This window comes from Lytechinus variegatus, chromosome 7, assembly GCF_018143015.1.
Source record: "Lytechinus variegatus isolate NC3 chromosome 7, Lvar_3.0, whole genome shotgun sequence".
NCBI classification, from domain to species: domain Eukaryota; kingdom Metazoa; phylum Echinodermata; class Echinoidea; order Temnopleuroida; family Toxopneustidae; genus Lytechinus; species Lytechinus variegatus.
The window spans coordinates 32,608,221-32,623,341 of record NC_054746.1 but is presented as its reverse complement, the minus strand read 5'-3'; the positions used below and the strand labels follow the sequence as shown (position 1 = coordinate 32,623,341).

At 34.4% G+C, this 15,121-nt stretch overlaps 1 protein-coding gene across 1 annotated transcript in view; it reads right to left on the bottom strand.

The window, feature by feature from the left end:
- Positions 1-2,096: 2,096 nt before the first annotated feature.
- Positions 2,097-15,121, bottom strand: part of LOC121419044 (transmembrane protein 62-like) — a 28,736-nt gene continuing 15,711 nt past the window's right edge. Inside the window, exons 7-15 of the mRNA XM_041613324.1 lie at positions 14,099-14,232; positions 13,277-13,399; positions 10,322-10,477; positions 8,802-8,961; positions 7,910-8,020; positions 7,295-7,379; positions 6,694-6,792; positions 5,318-5,436; positions 2,097-4,810 (exon numbers count right to left, since the gene is read on the bottom strand). Of these exons, the coding sequence (XP_041469258.1) occupies positions 4,478-4,810; positions 5,318-5,436; positions 6,694-6,792; positions 7,295-7,379; positions 7,910-8,020; positions 8,802-8,961; positions 10,322-10,477; positions 13,277-13,399; positions 14,099-14,232 (1,320 nt within the window). The 3' untranslated portion in view covers positions 2,097-4,477. The remainder of the gene's footprint in view (positions 4,811-5,317; positions 5,437-6,693; positions 6,793-7,294; positions 7,380-7,909; positions 8,021-8,801; positions 8,962-10,321; positions 10,478-13,276; positions 13,400-14,098; positions 14,233-15,121) is intronic.

The following is a 15,121-nucleotide window of genomic DNA, read 5'->3' as shown; positions in this document are numbered from 1 at the left end:
AAATTACTATACTATAATATTACTATTAATTGTAATGCCAGTCCAACCTTGGACAAATAATTCCTATAATACTTACTCAAATCCTGGTATATTTATATGATATTTTAATTCAAATTGCTATACATTACAGTATTTCATGATTTTTATTTTACACATTCCTCTCAAATTAGTGTGCCACAAAAGCATGTTTAGTCAATGTGATATATTTTCTTTCACAATCAAAGGCAAAAATGCCACTTATATTCATATATAAATATCAAATGCATTCTGAATAAGATATTTAAATAGCATACATATAAATAGTTTGCATAAAAAACAGAATAAAGTAGTGTCCACTATTTTGCATAATTCTAATTTAGGAACAAACAGTAGAAACCCTTCTATTCACATAGCAGTAGAAATTCAATCAAGATTGGTTTTGAGTTGTATGTCTACATGAATAGTAAAACAGTGTATTTGTAGAAATAGTAAATATCTACTTTGATATAATTCAACAGAAGATACGGATGAAACAGCAGAATTTTATCACCATCATACCCCCACACCCATCCAGCCATACACACTGAACAGAAGCATGGACATGACATCCACTTTTTAGTATTAATGGTCCATCTAATCAAAGCCAAAATCGATAGTAATTCTGAGAAAACAGCTTTCCATGCTTTAAATACAAAGACAATGTAGATGTAAAACAGTACACCTATACATGATAGAAAGAAACACTGATCACTCTGCAATGAAACACGATCAAATGAAAAAAAAAAAATAACATGTAAAGAATCATCCATCAAATGCAATAAAACTGAAGCATTTCGTCCTTTGAATAAAACAATGAATTCATTTTTTTAATGCTTTGATTTTTCTTGATCCAGCGAGACAATGACTTCTACAGCAAGACTTTGAAAAATATTAAAAGCATACATATAATATCCGAGGCACTTTATATCATCATATTACAAAGGTTTGATAATTTGATCAAAAGATTAAATGAACTTCTTTCTCTCTACAGTGCGTATCAAAAAAAAGTTTACACTTTGAAAAAATCCTGTAAAATTATACATTTGTAATTTCCTGAAGATTTTCCACACTTTAACATTGGTACAGATCCATTTAAGCAAATGACGATATAACTGTCGAAAAATATTTCCGCTTGAGTGAGCACCACTCACTTTTGAAAAGTTAGTGAAAAATGATTTGCGCAGAACTTTGAAATAGTTATGCTGATAAAAGTAGACCTTAATCATGAAGAACATGTGGAATTTAGCTAGGAAAATTGATTTGAAGATATCTTTTACCTTTTTAAACTTGTTTCCTTGCCAAAAACACTTCGAAGAGTGCATTGCGCCCCACCCCACTTCCCCACACACCGAGGCCATCGTGACGATATTTGCTTTACACTGAGCTGTAATTTACATGAAATGGCTAAGGCTTGATTTTCATTTTGATAATCATTGTCAAGCTTGTGAAAAGTGTGGAGAAACAAGTATTAAATGAAAAATGAAATGTAAACCCACTTTAAATGATAAAAACTTAGTGAAAAAATGCTAGAGATGTCTGAAATAAACTTTTGTTCAGATTCAGTTATGTCCTAAGATCCAGCTGGCACAAAAAGGTTAAAGGTTATGCTTACTAAGTGTTGAAATGTCAATTTGGGCGGCAAAGTTGTTACAAGATGCTTGAATGTATCCGTTTTACTTCAATTGACTAAAAGTGCAAGGGAATTATATGAGAAATGTGTCGCAGGGTTTGATTTCGCCCTTTCCACTTGACACAGCGTGAAAACGAGCATTTCTGCGCAAACAGATTTCTGCGAGCTTTACAAAAATGGACAGTGCTCACTCAAGTGTAACATTCTGTCAAAACTTTTACTTTCATTGGATAGATGAGACCCAAACCTAAATTTATATGTGAAAAAAAAAACCCACATGTTGTATATTTTCTAATTCCCAGGTCTTTTTCAAAGTGTAAACTTTTCTTTGATACGCACTGTATAATGGAGATGCTCGCAAAGTCTGATGACGATGGTGAAAATGATGAAGATGATGATGATGGTGGTGGATGGAGTGATGAAGATAACGTTGTTGATGATAATGATGATGATGGTGGTGGAGGTGGTGGTGGTGATAGTTGTGGTGGTGATGATAGTTGTGGTGGTGATGGTGGTTGGGGTGGTGGTGGTAATGATCAGCAATTTAGGAAATACATTTGTTTCCTTCTACATTCAAATCATTCAAATGGAAACACATTACAACATAACTATATATATGACACACACAATGAAAATGCTACATGTATAAATCATTGTTCCCATTAAATGAAATTCAGCAAAACCTAACTTGGCAGACACTGCAAAATAAAAATAAAAGGAAGATGTTTAACATATTTAAGAGCTTAAAAGCACCCTGTATATTGGAACTGATTTTCTTTTTCAAGAAAATCATGACAAAATACTGGTAACGGATCTGTAAAATTATCACAAATACAGATCAACAATGGGCAAACAATTGGCAAGGTCAGAAGTCATGATTCTATAGGCTACTGTAATGAATCATCCATCTTTTATACTCAAATATTGCAGATACGATTCATGGAAAATATGTTTATATGTATAGGTAATATGGGAGGAATGTAATTTGGTTCAATCTCATTTTGTATAATCCACATTTACAATGTAGTCTCATATCACATACACTACATCATCCCCTTTTTTCAAAACCAGTATGTCATTTAAAATTTAATGTATTATCATTTGTCTTATTTCCAGGTTAAACAGATGTGTCAATTTTGTTTAATACCTGTAATCACTCTAACACCACTTAAGGGGGTTTAAAAGAAACTTGGAATTGATTAAAAGTCAATTTCAGGTCCTTAACTCAGTCACAAAACTGTGTATTGGTTTGCGACTGATTACAGCATAGATTCAATTTGTACAGTCAAAACTGATCTTTCAGTTGTGAGTTTGCAATGGTTTCCAAAAAGTTTCTTGCAACATCCACTTTGTCCAATACAGAAACTGGAAATAACATGATCACATTTCTATCCAACATGGAGGGTCTTAAATTGAAATTCAACATTAACCTTTTCAATCATACAAAATTCCAAATTTCCTGTACTTACACCAAAGGTCTGCTTGACTATTAACTACTATCAAACAGAAACCATTTGATCATTTCACAAAAAAACATCCCAAATTGGTTTTATGAAATAAAAATGGTAGTGTACACACTGTACTTAGTTATTCAACCCAAGTGGATATAAGCCTACACTGTACTCAGTGACATGGATAAGAATCTCAATTGAAATTTCTTTGTATTGCCTGACTGTGTATTGTAACGAAAAACTTTTAAGTGGTGTTGAATGCTGGTGTTGGTGTCAAGGCAAAATAAGCATCTGCTATAACACCAAACTTGAAACAAGGCTTGTGTTAGGATGAACATTGCTTGGTATTGTGCTTTCAATAACTGATATTGGGTGATTTCAGGATCACTGATGGTATTGGTGTTGTGATAAAATAAAAATCAGTTTCTTTCTTAAGGTTTTCCAAGCTGATTATACGCAATTTCATCAACAGAATACAGACAGGAAAATGGCTGGTTTAATCATAAGCCCATTCAAAGCTAGATATTCATATCCTCTTTTCAAAAGTTGTCTTAGAAGGTTAGCTATATCCTTATTCTTTCGTGTTTGTGATTGCTTTATGGCTGATCAAAATTGGTTAGGCAAATTTTGCTATTTTGATATCTCAGTTTAAGAGCCTCTGCTGCTTTTCAAAGTATATGAATGACAGCAATTGTGCGATGTGCGACAGAACTATGTATTAAAAATTCAACATACAATTAGGTTAAAGGTCAATTACACACACAAACACACACAGACACTGCAAGATCAGCATAAGCCACTTATTCGGTTTACATTAATTGATCTCTAATATCTTACATCAATGTAAAAAAAAAAGTAAATTTACAGAGCTTTTAGTACACTAAGTACATGAAATATTACAACATTTCATCACAGTGCAATATAAAAACTACGTTACAATATTCCAGAATATCTGGAGATTGACTCAAATCTAACTACCAACAAGCACATCAATAAAAAAAATGTTAACTCTCATTCAAAACATAGCTCATAACAGTGCACTATAAAATAATTCACCTCGTTATACTGTAAGTATCAAATGGTACAGAATTATCATGTGCATAATGCCGTGTTGGAAAACAACACTGGTATATATTACTTTAAAATAGTAATAAGTTACTTGGATACACAGCGGACAGAAAATCTCAACAAATGCTTCAAATATCCAATATATATATTCTCAAATGATTCATACTTCATGAAGAGTCATCACCATTGTTCATACACCATTTTTTGGTCAATAAACATATAGACCTCTCTTGATCACTCATTTCATTTGGTTTATTTCATAATTCGACGGAATGCACCAGACGACTGAAAACACCGCATTTAAATCACGTTAACAGGACCGTTGACGAACCCATACAGGTCCCGCTGTCACTGCGCGATAGGCAAGGTAGTACGACCAGAGATAGGACCACAAGAACTTGGGAGAGATGAAGAGAGTTAACCATCCATACGCGCTGTACAGATTGTAGAGATTGTAGGCCTGAAATAAAGCACCCAGGATCATGCCTGGTATACTGACCAGTGTCCATACAAGATTGAGGGCGCTGTTTTGCCTCTTGGCGTTCCGATTTGAGCTGGAGACCGTCCCGTTGGACACATGAGGGGGTGGTGGTGACAGGTGAATAGCACAGAAGAGTATGAGCGGGATATATATTAATAATGTCTGTTGGAAAAATAAGGAGAAATATGAGATCATAAATAACAACTTTCACTTACATACACTTAGGCCCAAAAGTTAGTATACACCTCAAAAATGAAATCATATCATCAAACATAGCAAGATATTTCTCTGAATGATTTGATGCTTTCAAAAAAATTTGAATGAACGAATTTAAATTAAAATACACTCTGAAAATATTTCTTTTTAGGAATTTCATTTGAATTTTGTACTGCAAAATGTTGATGTTGCAAACCCCAGATCAGAGTACAACACAATTGAAGACAAAAAAAAATGCAAATTAAAACAAACAAAAAATATTCAGTCTTCTGCTCAGCTATGAGTCATTCTCAAGTGACGGCACATCATAAAGATAAAGTATATGATTTAAAACTAAATGATTATAACAAAGGTTTGAGATAAATCACCACTTCAAGAAAAGTACTAAGGCAACAAGATCAATCTAGCAGAGATAATGTGATATCTTGGTAAGAACTATCTTTGTATACTTACATCAATTACTGTAACAACCATGCCAAATGTCTCTGGAACCCAGGACCCTATTGTATAAATACCATAGGCAGTGGACACTCCTATGTGTCCAGTCAAAAAGTGACCTATACACCATGGACCTTTCATGAAAAATATGAAATATCGCAGGTAAGATTTGAAATAAATCTGAATATTCAGTGAATACTTAAGATACCAAACCACTAAACTTACATGCATGATAATAGAATGGTAGAAAGCTCTGAAAATGATTACAATATGAGTTCCTTCATTATGAATGAAGGCTTATGATTTGTTAAATATGCTCTCCTTGTCATTGCACAATTTATTATATGGCTACGAACCTTTAATATTCTGACAATTTCTGCACTTTTTTGTGTACAAGTTCCCATATGCCATGATGTGCCAAAATTAAATTACCTCTCTGATTAAATCATTACACATTTAGGTACCACCCACATTGCATGTTTTGGACAGCCTTTGGGAAAAATGTTAACATTTTTAGAATAAAAATCTATTTTGTTAGATAGATTTGGAATAATTTTCAGAATATAATATAAAAAATCCATTCATAATTTATTGTTTAAAAATATCTTATTGTTTTATCATTCCTATTCTTACCTTTTTTTCTTTTTTTTCTTGGCCATGGAACTATGTTTTCTTCTATTTTCTTTCTTCCTCCTCCCTTTTTTTTTTGGGGGGGGGGGTGGGGGTGCCCCCATTATATGGCGTGAGTAGTAGCTGTAGTTATAGCAATAGTTGCCATCATAGCCATAGTAGGAGGAATAGTAGTAGTAGTAGTAGTAGTAGTAGTAGTAGTAGTAGTAGTAGTAGTAGTAGTAGTAGTAGTAGTAGTAGTAGTAGTAGTAGAAGTAGAAGTAGTAGTAGAAGTAGAAGAAGTAGTAGTAGAAGTAGAAGTAGTAGTAGTAGTAGTAGTAGTAGTAGTAGTAGTAGTAGAAGTAGTAGTAGTAGTAGTAGTAGTAGTAGTAGTAGTAGTAGTAGTAGTAGTAGTAGTAGTAGTAGTAGTAGTAGTAGTAGTAGTAGTAGTAGTAGTAGTAGTAACAGTAGTAGTTACTATAGTAGTGGTAAAAACAGCGGTAGAAGTAGTAGTAGAACAATCTCAGAAGAAACAATACAAGAAACCTGTATATTGCTCCTGATTTGCATCTATAATAGGCCTAATTATTTGTTGACTTTGTGGTAAATGCACGACCTCTGCACTATTGAATTTTAATTGTAAGGCATCTCTCTTGTTCTCTTCTAAATATTTCACCTAAAAACACATATCTTCCTATCCTTATTCATTTGAGTATTAATTGTAATTGCTCTGGATTTCTCTTATTTCCTCTTATATGGTAAATACCAGTCAAATTACTCACCTATATAAGGATAGACTAACAGTCCTATTATTGAGTAGAAGAACAGATCCACATGTGAGAGACGTATTAAGCCCCTTACTACAACACTACGGTAAAAACCTGTTATCAAAAGGATAAAAAGAGATTGAAAAATATTAAAGGTGCTTTATAAAGATCTTCTACACACAAAAAAAATTATAACCTCCAGTTATAGATTTTCAGAAATATCTAATTCAAAGACTATCAATGTGTGGAATTTCAGGCAGGATACAATGAATCAAGACACAAGATGAGAAATCAGGTGTATGGGGATAGGCTGTGATGTAGGTATGAAAAATAGATTGGGAAGAATAGCAACAGCCCCTAATGCAGGGATTTCAAGCCTAGTCCATAAGACTCAGCATGACTATTTTTTCTTAGTCATTTAAAAACGCAACTACATTTGATACATGCTATGTATAATATCATCAAAATTTCATACTTCCATTCAAACAAGTGCAAAGAAATAAAAATATACATAAAGATCTGCTACAATCACTTTTTAAACTTTCAATTTAACTTTAAATCTTTCATATTTTAAAAATAGATTACAAACTGTTTTAATCATTAATGATTCTGTTACCTGCTGCTGTTTTTCTGACTTGTGTACGAAGCATAACAAGAAGAAGTATAATTGGGCACAACATAAGGAAATTCCACAGCATAAACTGAAATGAAAGAAATATAAAACAACCACATCATTTAATGTTTTAATGCTGCTTAATTAAACTTGTTGAATAATGCAACTTCATAATCTCTCAACCTGTTTTATAAAATGAATTTATTATTTCTACATTTTCTACAGTCTCTATTTGGGTAGTATATGAGCACCAAGTGAAAACCATGGTTTTGATTGGCTGTCAAATATTGTTCACTCATTGTTACTATGGGAATTGTTGTAAGTGAATGACAAACTCGTCAGTGCTCAGGTGCGGATCCAGGGGGACGGCACAGGGGGAACATGCCCTCCTTTTGAGAAACAAAATTTAAAGATTTAATATAAAAAATGCCTTTAAAGCAGGTTTTTTTTTTTGGGGGGGGGTTTGACAAAATTTTTCTCCAAAAAATTTGCCCCCCCCCCTTTGGAAAATTCTGGATCCGCCCCTGCTTACCCTTTTCACAACATGTATTGTACAAATACAATAATATAGGTGTAAAATGTGATAATCATATTAAAATGGAGAAACAACAGACTTACTGCTTTTGTGATATCTATAAGAAGAACAACTGTTGCAATGAACCACTGTTCCGGCTTGCTGTCATCCAGCGAGAAGTGCTCTTTGTTGACGTTAGATCGCCCACTGAAATCCTGCAAGAAAATTAAATGAAATAAATCAATTATAAGCTGCTTAAAATGCATATGTTAAAAAGTATTTCATTAAGTCTTCAAAGAAAAATTAGTTTTCAAAATATATAAGCATGCATATCTGAAAATATATATAAACACAAATTTGTGATACAGGATGTTTTTCTTTGAATTACAATTTGCATAATGAAAATTTTAATATTACAAATGATAAATGAAACAGTCAAACTACTGGATAAAGATATACATTCAAATAGAAAGAAATAAGTTTACTTTTGCTCCACTTCTGATCTCATATGAAAATACAAAGTAAGCAGAAATATAATTCTTTTTGTTCTTCACACAAGAGGCTTTGACTTGACCCTTGTACAAGACTCAATTGGCCCTTACTCTGAAGTGCGCTAAAATTATTGGAAGCTGAAAGTATCAAAATGTTGTTCATATTGGATGTTTCTCTTTATTTTGCTCTCCCCTCATGCAGTTAATTGTGAAGAAAAGTATTTTACTTGACATTTCAAGAGTTTTTAACGGTTTGAGTACCAAATCTAATGACAACTTTAACATATCTGTGTCACAATTGGCTTTCCATATTTTGACCACAGTTGTAATTAAATCCGAGTTCAGAATACGGGCCAATGATTCTATTTTACAAATATTGGCCATTCTAAACTAATTTTGTTCAAACACATGTTACCTGTGTTAATAATTTATGATCTGACGTCAATAAAGTAGTGAAATATCCCAAGTGTTACCTCTCTCACTACTACACATCTTCAATACTTGCCTCAGCTATGACTGATATTTCATGTAACCCTTTTGAGTACATTCCAGGTTTCCATGGTGCTACATATAGAGGGCCTTCTACATGTTTGGCAGCTCCAATGACATGTCCATCAATGCTGATTGTTACTACTTTAATGGGGTCTGGCGAGAAGACTAGCACCCTGTGAAGATGTAGAACAGATTCTTGAATGCTTGGGAAGCCCCAAATTTATTAAGAATTATGATAAAGTGCTTTAAATAAGGATAATATTAATGCAACATAATCATGTAGTGCTTATATCCACTCTGAAGAGTGCTCAATGATCTAATCGTCATTAATACCTTGGCCATCATTCCTGGCATAAAAGCATTTCAAGTAATGAATATTGGTGATATTTGAAAACCAGGAAGGAAGATACTTCTATAAAGAGGTTATTTCCTTTTCCCGAGTCACGATCTTATAATGCCCTGATAACCATCTATACCTACGAATGAGTGGTACCTCCCTCCCCCCCCCCCCCCCCCCGCCCTCCCTCAGTCCTTTACTTGCAAGTGTATTAAACATCTATTCATCTCCACTTATGCACTTGGTAAACAATTAATTAACAACTTTGGTTTCCACTGAAGTATTATCCTATAGTACATGTATGTATTACAGGAACCTGTACACAAAGACCACCTGCAGTGTCTCCCTTGAGTGGTCTTTATATACAGTTTCAATGTATACATTTAATAATAATAATATAGGGTATTTATATTGCACACATATCCACCTTGTTAGGTGCTCAAGGCGCTCCTATATTACCCGGCTAAGCTAGGCGTTCATAGCTCACACAGCTTTTTAAGGAAAATTCTTCCTACCAGTACCCATTTACCTCACCTGCGTTGAGTGCAGCACATTGTAGATCAGTTTCTTGCTGAAGGAAATTATGCCATGGTTGGGATTCAAACCCACGACCCTCTGTTTCAAAGTCCGAAGACTAATCCACTGGGCCAAAACGCTCCACATTTAATTTATATATCAATATATAATTTGTCCATTCACCCAAATGAACAAAATAACATTTCCATTCTGCTTTCTAAATGTATCTATATTAATTCAATGAACTTTATTCTGGGGTTATCATTTTATTTCAAGCAATCTGCTTACAATGACAATCCTCCTGCAAAATGTAAATGTTAAATTTTCTTAGTTGGTAGTATATCATATTTGTTTAGAATAATTTTTTTATTTTTATTTTTTCTCTCTATGACTCATAACAAAAACGATAACCAATATATTATGTTTGTTACATGTACGTAATGAAAATTGTATTGTATACCAATGTTAGGAATGCAGAAGAAAACAATAAATCAAATCAAATCATACTGCATGATTTCCCATTAACAAAACTACACACATGTATGAACAAATAGAAATTCACATGTGATTCAGAACAACACAAGGTTCATATTCTGACAATAGTAAATCGCAATTGAATATAGGCAAAGCAGGAAAGATTCTATCGCTCCAAGATTACAACTCACAAGTTAAGGAATTACCTTATGTGTGTTGAATGGATCATTTTATGGACTGGTTCATGTTCCGGTGCCATAAATCGAGCTCTCTTAGGGTTGGTAATGACAATGGCTGGCCACTCGTTCAGCTTCACATCCACAAAAGACAGCATATCATGATCAAATGCCATTATCCGGTACCTTTAGAAGAAATGTAATGATTACTATTTAAGCTTTAATACCTGAGGAAACATATTAATGTTAGTGATGAACTGATGATGATGACGGTGATGATACTGAAGATGATAATTATGATGACAATGATCATATAGACAGCAATACCAACAGCAATAACAACTAGAATTTAATTCGTCATGCGGACGAATTAGGTGGTCTGTCATGATTTTTCATTCAGAGTCGGCTAATGTATAAAATGAATAATTTAGATATGATTGATAATCTTGATTCTAGACATCCTAAGAATAAATTTTGACCATTGCTCAATGTGATTATTAATGTTTCCCATAGACTTTAAACGTAAGCAATTTTGAGAATTACAATTCCAATATTGCAAGTGAAAAACGGGCATGATCCCGGCATCTGATCAAAAAGTGGAGGGCACACTACCGAAAGCCCAGAATCTCAGCTATAACATATTAAAAGCTCCGGCAAAACTGACAAGAAGAAATGGAGATATGGCTCACGAAATAGAGGAATGTCGAATCTAGTTTTGAGAAAAAGTCATGTCCCATAGAGATTACACACAAAATACATGTGATATGAAAAAAACAATTATAATCTGTTTTATCTTGCTAAATTTTAACTTTCATACCTTTTAATTATCATAAAGGATCATGTAAGAGGTGGCAAAAAGAAAAAAAAAATGAAAAAAAAATCATCTTTTCTACCCCAGGAATCGAACCTCCGCCCTCGAGAAAGCAAGTCAAATGCGTTATCCATTGAGCCACGATATTTCCCATAGAGATTACACGTAAGCAATTTTGAGAATTACAATTCCAATTTTGCAAGTGAAATACGGGCATGATCCCGGCATCTGATCAAAAAATGAAGGGCACACTTCCGATAGCCCAGAATCTCAGCTACAACATGTTAAAAGCTCAAGGAAAGCTGACAAGAAAAAATGGAGATATGGCTCACGAAATAGAGGAATGTCGAATCTAGTTTTGGGAAAAAGTCATGTCCAATAGAGATTACACGCAAAATGAGGAAAAATGACATGCCTCTTTTCATCGCTGTTTTACGCAATGATGCGTTTTTCAAAACGAATATTCATGTTAACTGAGGAGAAAGAGTACATTATAAACTACAACATATCGAAATCTGGGCGAAAAATAATCTATATTCGAGAAGTTACAGCCAAATTTGCATAAATTTGATGACGTCATTTTTGAAAAAAATAAAATTTTTAGTTTGGGCGCCTATTTGATGACGTCACGATATAATTTAGGGACAATGGTGACATGAAATCAAATCTACAACTCATACTCTATCGATATATGAAAAAAAAATTGGGGGTCAACGGACTTTTTAAAGAGCTACAGTGAATTTACAATAGGCATGTTTTTGCCCATATATGGCCTATAGTGAGAGCTCGCGCGCACACGTGCTGCAAACTTTAATGGGTGTTAAATTCTATATTAATGGTTGTAGAAGGTTGATCAAGGTATCAAATTGCTCAGAATTTTATTAGCAATGCAATGATATTAAAAGAAACGGTTTTTCTGCGTTGTGTTAAGGTGTAACGCGCGGAAACGCGCGCGCATATGTGCGGAAACACATATGCGCGCGCAAATTTTTGAAATGCTTAAAATGACCTAAAACGTACCCAAAAAATTTTATAGGTCATTTGGACGATTTTTTTTACCTTTGACGCGCACGTACGCGCGCGTCATGACCTCTACATGACCTTTGATGACATTGACAGTTGACCCTTGACATGAAGTTAATGTCATGTAAATATTGTTAATTTTTGATAATTGATAATGAAGATATGATCAAATGAAGAATTTTACAAAATGGCGCGTAGATGACGTCATCATGACCATATGACCTTGAAAAGCTTATTTTGCCGTCTCTATGATAGATTCTATATATGACGAAAAAATCAGCAAAATTGATTCAGCCAATTTCGAGAAAAGTTGGCGACAAACATAGGTGCCAAGAATAAAGAAAGAAATAAATAAAGAAAGAAAATTCTGACGAAAACAATAGGTGATCTGTCATAGACAGACCACCTAATAATGATGCCAACACACATTCCCTTAAAGCACACATCAGCAAATAATAATTGCATATCTCTTTTCAGTTGAAAAGTAAAGTAGGCCTACTAGGGTTCATTTCTGAAATTTACAAGGCACTAAATAATCTTTTGATTGATGAAATAGACATCCCCTTGTCTTGAATATATTCTGGTAAGTTATGGCACATATCATCTGTGGCATATAACTATGAATTTGTCACATGGCATCTAAGCCTCTGATTGACATTTTAAATAGCGAAAACTTTAAATAATGACTACAATAGTCAACAAATGATACATATTGGTATCATATTTACCCATTTTAATAGCCCGAATTCACAGAGGTGGTTTTTAAAACCATCGGTTGAACCCATGGTTTAAGCAGATTTCCTGTATAAGATACGCTTATTTACCGCGTATGATAAAAAATTCCAATGCTGATGCACGCTTTTGTCACAGTGCGCCAAATTGGCGCCTGTTGCCATGGTTATCCACGCTATTTAATTCTCGAGTCCACTGTTTTGAATTAATGAGTCCACTCAAGGCATCAATTTGGTGCACGATGACAAAAGCGCGCATCAGCATCAAACAATTATGTAATATATGCAGTAAATAAGCGTAATTTATACAGGAAATCTGCATAAACCATGGGTTCACCTTATAGTTTTAAAAACCACCTTTGTGTGAATTTGGGTCAATGTGTTCCTATTAAAGAATGGCTAATAAAAGGGTCTACTTACATTCTATTCACCTTCCAATCTTCAACCTCTAGCTCCAGTGACCCTGTTTTATGTGTGGCTTCCATATGCCTGGCTAACCCACCAAGACTATGCAGATGACCACACAGATATGCTATACCCTTCCTACAATGATAATCAATTCATAGCAAATAGAATTAAGGCATGATAGGAGGTCATATATTTCAGGAGATTATTACAAGGCATTCCTGTTAGGTAATAAAATCCAGAAACATGCATGTAAACCTTTCCCCATTCACAGCCACCACAAAAAATATACTCAAATTAACAATTAACACCATAAAACATTCCATGCACAAATATCTTTATTGGCAAAAATTATGTTTTCAATATATGGCTGTGAATGTATACAGCTGAGTGCCCCCCCTCAACCCAGGATGAAACCAAATAAAAATTCTAGTTGCCCTTTATCATCATCATAACCCTTTGAAAACTTTCAGTCCTCCAGTTCCTTACTAATGAGCATTCAAACCTACATGCGTGTATATGGACTTTCAAATGGACCAAAGCAAGTAATCACCAATCTTTAAATATACTGAACAAGTATTTTTATCATCCTGAAATATGCCTCATGTATTCTTTCATGAGAGCATGGAGGTAGTGAAATAAATATTCTTTACATGTATTCAGGCTGATTTTTTATAGCTTTTAAACTGTGAACATTGTCTTTCTGACAAAAACAACCCTTTTTACATGTTTTTGTGTACAATTAAGCATTATATCCATCTTTCATGATTGCACCCCCCCCCGGAAAAAAATTGGAATGAATCGGAAATTAGAATGAAGAGACAATCAAGACTTTACCTCAAGTTTTGTGTAAGTCTCCTATGAGATGTGAGGATGGTGGACGTTGGGTAATGACCAAAGAAGATGGTGTGGTTGTTTGAACTCTGCTTTTCAACCTGTGATACATACGACTCCAATCGATCCATCTCACCCTGAATAGGGTAACACAAAGGAAGAAAAAAAAAATCATCTGATTAGGAAGGCCATTATGTTTAACCAAGGAGTTGAGTCACCATAAGTCATGCTTAGGCTTTAAAGAGCGCATGTTACAGTTTATCCACAGATAAATTAGCAGAAGTGCACATCACCTGAGCAAGATCTGACTAATATGGTGATGCAGACTATTTATTACATACTACCTATACTTGGAATAAAAAATTGATTTTCATTGGATATGAATCTTTGTGAAATACCCCCAAATAATTTCAGGCAATAGTGTTATCAACAACATTAATTACATCCAAACACTGCAGTGTGCTTTCAGTACTTTCAACCAGTCGCTGCCGTAGTCAGAAAAGTGGTGCCTATTATAGTCTCACTTGGTTTGCAGGCGAGACAAAAAAAAGAACATTCCTAGAACTAGATTTTGAGTAAATAATGCTGAAAACCACATGCTTTTGTTTTTACTTTGGACCTAAGTGCCAATATCATCTGGACATGCACCCAACTCCTACACAATGCCAAATGTACCAAAGAGTGTAGTGCTCCGCAAGGCTTAGCTGATTGCTGGTGTAAAGATTCTCGCACAATGCGCATGAGGCTGAGGAAAAGGGTTGCGCAATCAGCGGCCAGGGACTATGCAATGGTTGGAGATTCTTCTGTTTGGAGCATGATGGAAGGAAGATTCCAATTTCTGGGAACTGGTTATTGATGGGGAAATGGTATGCCCTGAAACAGAAAATTGAGTGTAAGAAAGGGGGGCCCCCGCCACAGCACTAAACCCACTGTCCAAAAAATACAGAATACCCCGTCCTGACCCCCATCTCTCTTATTTATAAATGCAGGATGATTATTTGTAAATGCAAGGCAATGGCTGAGACA